The sequence below is a fragment of the Myotis brandtii genome, unplaced genomic scaffold (assembly GCF_000412655.1).
Source record: "Myotis brandtii unplaced genomic scaffold, ASM41265v1 scaffold58, whole genome shotgun sequence".
Classification (NCBI taxonomy): domain Eukaryota; kingdom Metazoa; phylum Chordata; class Mammalia; order Chiroptera; family Vespertilionidae; genus Myotis; species Myotis brandtii.
In genome coordinates this window covers 441,235-448,441 of record NW_005370176.1, presented here as the reverse complement: position 1 = coordinate 448,441, position 7,207 = coordinate 441,235, and the positions used below count along the sequence as shown (strand labels likewise).

The following is a 7,207-nucleotide window of genomic DNA, read 5'->3' as shown; positions in this document are numbered from 1 at the left end:
GTAATAATCTGAACAATAAAGATTTAATTAAAAAATAAATAAAAAATTAAAAAAAAAGAAAGAAATCTCCAAAATTTGGTTCACATATAAGTTTCTGTTCATAACATGTATACAGACCACTGTAAGATTGACCACTATAAACTAAAGGCCAATTTTCATATTAACTTTTTTAAAGTATAGACATCTCAACAATCAAACTTACACTCAACTATTTTAAAGCTGCAGTAAACTTGCCTGGGCCACTGTTTGTGAGGTAGAGTTGGGTGGAGCACCTTGTGCCATATTTAAAGGAGAAGTAGATGATTCAGGAAATACAGAGGGACTCACTTGCGGCTTAAATACTTTTTCTGATCCGTTAGGAGACTGTTTTTCTTTAACAGAAGAAACTGCTACATTCTGTTGAGTGCCTGGTAAAGTGTGGACGAATATTTGAGTAAAATACAAAGCTAAGATATTTTTCTTAGTATTTTACATTAATCCATTTAATTCAACTTTTTAGCAATATAAACATGGCACATTCCCACTCCTCCTTTAAACCCTCCCACACACAGCTGTTGAATAGTGTTAGGCCAATTTATATTTAGCAAAGACTTCAAAACCTGTTGTTAATGGTAGGCTTATCAATTTTACTCAAAAAGATGTGTAACATAAACTCAGACTAACAGACAGGTGGTAGTAAACATAAGCAAAACTTTCAGACACCTTGGACACACACACACACACTCATATATATGAAAGAGAAAGAGAACATAAACTTCTGGCTTACCTTTCTTTATTCTTTCCTTACCACCCACAACTTGCTCTTCTTTTGGCATCTGTAATAATTTCTGTTTAAATAAATTCTCTAGAGCTTGTGCCATAAGAACAATGTCATCTCCTGGCTACAAAATATATAAAATATGCCATAACGTTACACAGTATGGTCACTGTACCAAGTACTTTTTAATCGTACTTAAATCCATTGTTTTTTTAAATATAATGATATATTAATCCAATGGTTTTCAAGAAGATATTACAAATATTAGTACCAAGTTTCTATAAATCAGGCTATCTTATAGAAGGTAGTAACATAGTACTTTTCATCTATCACTTCTAAATTAAGTTTAGAAAAAAGTGTAGCAGCTCATATTTTAAATTCTAACATCCTACCCCTTTAACTTCTAAAAAGGACCCAAGATGCCTTTTGAGCATTAGAGTTACAACTCAACCAATCCCACTAATATGAAAAGTATTAGAAATTAAAATTTCTACCTCACAAATACGTTACAAAACTTATTCATGGCTATGCAAATTACTTGACTTGTCCCAATTCAGTTTTCAGTTAACTAAACAATAAAATGACATTATTGAACTCAATTTTTAAATCCTAACTACTTTGCTTTGCTTTACTTCACTATTGAGGGGAGGAAAAAAAAGAAACCCTCAAATAAATTACAAAGCAAAAGTCTAACGCCGAGAACACTTATTTCTAAGTTAGGGAGCTCAGGAGAATTACTGAACTTTATTTTTAAAGTAGAGGCCCGGTACATGAAAATTCACCGGGGGGTCCCTCAGCCCGGCCTGCCCGCTCTCACAGTCCAGGAGCCCTCAGGGGCAGGAGGTGACCCCGTGACCAGAGGAAGGCAACACCCCATCACACCTCTGCTGCTGTCACTTCCGGCAGCACAAGCCTCGGCTGGCCCTGGTTACCTGAACCTCAGGAGAATTACTGAACTTTATTTTTTAATGTTCAATATGAAATTGTTAATTTAACAATATGGAATTGTTAAATTAAAACGAGGTTGCCAATGGTACTTTGAGAGTATCAGTGGTTCTGAATTAAAAAAAAAAATGATATTGGCTAAATGGCACTGATAATTACCTTGGGAAGCAAATAAAAACCTCTATTACCTTCCTGTGTCACTAGTGATTCTGAATAAATGGGACATAAGTTTAAAATGATTAGATATCACAGAAGAGTTAGGAATCCAATTTCATGGATGAAATGTGAAGATTATGTTCAAAATGACCACATATATTATCAAATAGGCTAATGCATTAACAGATGCAAATACTACTACTGGGATATAATAGAGAATGTGTCTGATCTTAAATTTGTCATGAAGTTTGTAATTTGTTTAGTTTCTTAGGTTATGGCCAGGGATTCACAACGTGAAAATCTAAACAAGATTAGTATATAATGAGATTTATCATCTTATAACTAAAATGACAGAAGTGCATTGGAGAATATTTTGAAATAATACTTTACCCACAGAATCCAGCTATCATTGGTATGTCATTTTTAAAAGCATAATAAGTCATTATAGGTATTCAGGAAAAAATATAGCAAATAGATTGAACAAATATTGATAGGTGAAAATTAGGAAAACTAGTAAAAAAAAAATCATTATCCCTAAAAATACGTAAAATACCCCAAATCAAGACTTGATATTTGAAATCAGTTCACTTGTTTATATACATCTCCTATATGTAACAGCATAGAATTAGCAAGCATAAGGCTTACATACCTTGTTGTATAAATAACAATTCGAGAACATTGTTCTGAAGTCTTCTATGCATTCTGAAGCCTCCACATAATACTTATTTTCCAAGCGCTTCTTAATTGTACTTAAATCCATTGGGTTTTTGATAATGGTATAATAATCCTATAGTTTTCAAAAAGACATTACAAATGTTAGAATTAATGAATGAACTACAATTGGCACACAAAAGAAATTTAAGGAATGCCATAACCTGTAAACCAAAACCATCAGTTATAAAAAATAAATCTGATTGCCATGGCATTATTTTTCAGAAGGGAAAAAAAATAATCATTAAAAATAACAAACACAAGAATGTAAAAGTAGAATCATACTGGAAAATAAAAAGGGCATGAAGAAAAATAAATCAGTGTTTATCGAATCTGAGAGATCCAGAGTATAATCCCAGTTCCATGACTTACTTTTATTTTACACACTAGAGGCCCAGTGCATGACATTTGTGCACTGGAAGGGGGTGTCCCTCAGCCTGGCCTGCCCCCTCTCGTAAGTCCGGGACCCCTTGGGGGATGTCTGACTGCCAGCTTAGGCCCGCTCCCCCTGGGGGGTCCTTAGGTCTGCCTTGGAGGCGAGGGAGGCTCTCACCACCACCCCTGCGCTCGCCAGCTGTGAGCCTGGCTTCTGGTTGAGCAGCATTCCCCCTGTGGGAGAGCACTGACCACCAGGGGGCAGCTCCTGCATTGAGCATCTGACCCGTGGTGGTCAGTGGGCATCATAGTGACCAGTTGGTCTGCCATTCGGTTGATTTGCATATTAGCCTTTTATTATATAGGATTACTTAGCCATTCTGTTATAAGATGGCTAAAAATTCCTAACGTAAAACCTAAAGTTGAATTCTATTTGTGATGCAACAATCTGCCAGGAACTGTCAAGAGCAACATTCATGACAACCACATTAAAAAGTCAAGTGACGCCCTAGCTGTTTTGGCTTAGTGGATAGAGCATCAGCCTGCTCTATTGGTCCCCAGTTCAATTCCAGTCAAGGGCACATATCTCAGTTGCAGGCAACCAATCAATATGTTTCCCTCACATCAATGTTTCTCTCTGTCTTTCCCCCGCCCATCCCTACCACTCTCTCTAAAAATCAATAGAAAAATATCTTTGGATGAGAAGTAACAAAATAAAAGTCAAGTGACATAAGCTATGACAAGAAAGCATGTACACAAACTGTTAAAACAATAATTTCAACACCCAGAAAAATGAGCTTTGTTGTTTAGGAAAAAATACTCATTGGGGTATTCTTTAGTGGTGCTGAGTAAATCAGGTGCTTATTAAATATCTATCTATATATAAAAGGCTAATATGCAAAGTGTCCCCTTGGTATTTCAACTGGGATAAGTTCGATCGCTCGCTATGACATGCACTGACCACCAGGAGGTGATGCAGAACATGGCAGGTGATGGGGGTGGGGGTGGGGGGTGCTGAGGGAAGGAGGAGGCGGGGAGGTGAGGAACCTGAGTGGCCCTGATTCCTGGCCAGGCCTAGGGATGGGCCTCTGGTATTTTATAATATTAAAGACTAGTTTATTTGTTTTAGAGATTTACACAGTTTTGTTTTAAAAAAAACACACACTAATATAATTAATTATAAGACATACTTACGGGCAATTGTAGTTTCACAGCATCCACAGGCTGCAGAAAAGGCCAGGAAAAACTATGCTTCCATAAAGCCTTCAAGACAACTTTTTGTAGATACTGCAGCTGATTTGTCAATCTCCCATTTTTCTTAGTATTTATATACTCTGGTGGTGGAGGGTTAATAATAGCTATTTGTCTACTTGGCAGAGACATTCTTAATTGCTTCAAATTCTGATATTCTAATGTCTACAAATACATGTTCTGAAAAACAAAACAAAGCTGAGTTATTTTCAAATGGTTCTTTAGGAACTGAAAGTATTATTTAAGAATAACAGAAAATAAACAAATGGGACTACATCAAAATAAAAATCTTCTGTACAGCAAAAGAAACCAACAACAAAACAACAAGAAAGCCTACTATTTGGGAGAACATATTTAGCAATGATACATCTGATAAAGGGTTAATATCCAATATATATGGGGAACTCATGCAACTTAACAGACAATCCAATTAAAAAATGGACTAAGGACCTAAATAGTCACTTTTCAAAGTGAACATACAGATGTCCAAGAGACATGGAAAAAATGCTCAAGTCACTGATCATCAGAGACATGCAAATTAAAACAACGAGGAATCACCTCACACCTGTCAAAATGGCTATCATCAACAAATGACAAGTGCTGGTGAGGATGTGGAGAAAAGGGAACCCTAGCAGTACACTGCTGGTGGGAATGTGAGGCTGGTGCAACCATTACAGAAAACAGTATGGAGTTTCCTAAAAAAATTAAAGACGAAATTGCCATTTGACCCAGTGATCCTACTTCTAGGAATATATCCTAAGAAACCCGAAGCACCAATCAGAAAGAATGTATGCACCCCTGTCATAGCAGCACAATTTACAATGGCTAAGATCCGGAAACAGCCCAAGAGCCCGTCAGTAGATGAGTGGATAAAAAAGCTGTGGTACATTTATACCAAAGAATACTAGCAGCAGTGAAAAAGAAGAATCTCTTGAGACAGCATGGAGGGACCTGGAGAGTATCATGCTAAGTAAAATAAGTCAGGCAGAGAAAGACAAGTATCACATGTTCTTACTCATATGTGGAAACTAAGTAACAAAATAAACTGATGAACGGAGTGGATCCAGAGATATGGAAACATGGAACAGAGTGCAGAATCTTGGAGGGAAGGAGAGGGTGGTGGGTGGGTGGGAGGAAGGTAATCAACCAAGGATCTTATATGCATATATGCATGGCCCATGGATGCAGACAATGGGGTGGTGAGAGCCTGGGGTGAGGGGCTGGAGTGGGCTGGAGAGAGTCAATGAGAGAAAAAAGGGGGCAGTGGGTCAGATGGGGGGAAAATGGGACATATGTAATACTTTCAACAATTAAGATTTAAAATATAAAAATGAAATGGTTCTATAGGACTGAAAGTATATTCAAGAGTAACGGCTATTGTACTTTATAGCACATAATGCTTTTTAAAAACCAAATGACAAATGAATCCATTTTTAAACAAATACAAACCTTTTTCTATATAAGTACTAGAAGTTGTTTCATTATGTATGTATGTCTTAGTTTTGGATGATTTAGGTTATTTCAATCTTTCACAGTATTTCTGTTTCTCGAAGACACAAATTGATGTCTTAGTGGGAAAAGTCTGTAAGTTTCTGGAAAAATAAAATAGCAGGTGAAGTTAAAAATAATATTCATATATAGTTATTCTACAATTATTAGTTCAATGAAGGGGAAATGGCAAAAATAAAGGATTTTCTGGCTAATTAAATAAAATGATTTATTTTAAAACAATTAGAAAAACATGTTAAAATGCTATTCTTTAGTGCATATTGCTACACCTAAAATAAAAGTTTAAAACTTCATGAGTATTTCAGGAAGACAGTATCTAATGTAACTAGTAAGCATTGTTACTTTATAGCTCAGAGAACAAAGGTATTACACCAAGTATGTTAGCAAAATGAAAAGTATGATTATCAAATAAAGTGTTTATTTTTAGAGATCAGTGTTACATTTAGCCAATATCTTCGTTTGCATTAATGTTAATTCTCAATTTCTTTTTTACTGTGGTAAAATACGTATAACACAAAATTTACCATCTGAACCATTTTTAAGAGTACAGTACAGTAGTGTTAAATATATTCATATTTTTTGAGCAACTAATTTCCAGAATTTTATTATCTTATGAAACAAACTATACCTATTAAACAACTCCTTTCTTTGCTCTCCCCAACCCCTCGTAAACACATTCTATTTGCTGTTTCTATGAATTTGACTACTCCAGGTATCTCATGAGTGTAATCACAGTATTTATCTTTTTGTGACTGCCTTATCTTAGGATAATGCTCTCAAGCTTCAACTATATTGTACCGTTATGTTAAAATGTTCTTCATTTTATAAAGTTCAATAACATTCCACTGTATGTTTGTACCATATTTTGTTTATCCTTTCATTGATGGACACTTTGGCCCACCTCTTGCCTATTAAGAAGTGTTGTGAATATGGGTGCATATTTCTTCAGGACCTGCTTTTAGAAATGTGTTACTGGAATTTCTACATCATATGGTAATTCTATTTTTAATTTTTTTGAGGAATTGCAAAGTGTTTTCCTTAAGTGGCAGCATCATCTTACATTCCCAACATTCAACAGGGTTCCAGTTCCTCCTCATCTGAACATCATTTGTTATTTTCTGGATTTTTTGTTTAAAAGTAGCCATCCTAATGAATGGGAGCTTTGTCAATCACTTTAAAAGTAGCACTGCCCAGGCCCCAACCTTGGGAGGTGGGACTTGGAAATTAGTTTTGTTTACCTGATTTTTAAACTACTTTGGTGTTTCTGCCCTGGCTGGAGTGGCTCAGTTGGTTGGCGTGTCATCCTGTACACCGGAAGGTCTCAGGTTTGATGCCTAGTCAGGGTGTGTAGGAGAGGCAACCAATTGGATGTCTCTCTCTCCCCTCTCTAAAGTTTCTTGGTGTCTCTGATGTGTAGCCAGGATTAAGTACTACTACATTAACTTGGAGGTGATTACCAATCTTATAATTTATTTCATCTTATGACACATATATATATATATA

General features: G+C 35.9%; 1 protein-coding gene across 1 annotated transcript in view; it reads right to left on the bottom strand.

Annotated features, from left to right (window-relative positions):
- BRDT (bromodomain, testis-specific) overlaps positions 1 to 4,377 on the bottom strand; it is a 32,815-nt gene extending 28,438 nt beyond the window's left edge. The window contains exons 1-4 of the mRNA XM_005878994.2: positions 4,139 to 4,377; positions 2,508 to 2,645; positions 767 to 881; positions 235 to 407 (exon numbers count right to left, since the gene is read on the bottom strand). Of these exons, the coding sequence (XP_005879056.1) occupies positions 235 to 407; positions 767 to 881; positions 2,508 to 2,645; positions 4,139 to 4,327 (615 nt within the window). The 5' untranslated portion in view covers positions 4,328 to 4,377. The remainder of the gene's footprint in view (positions 1 to 234; positions 408 to 766; positions 882 to 2,507; positions 2,646 to 4,138) is intronic.
- Positions 4,378 to 7,207: the final 2,830 nt, after the last annotated feature.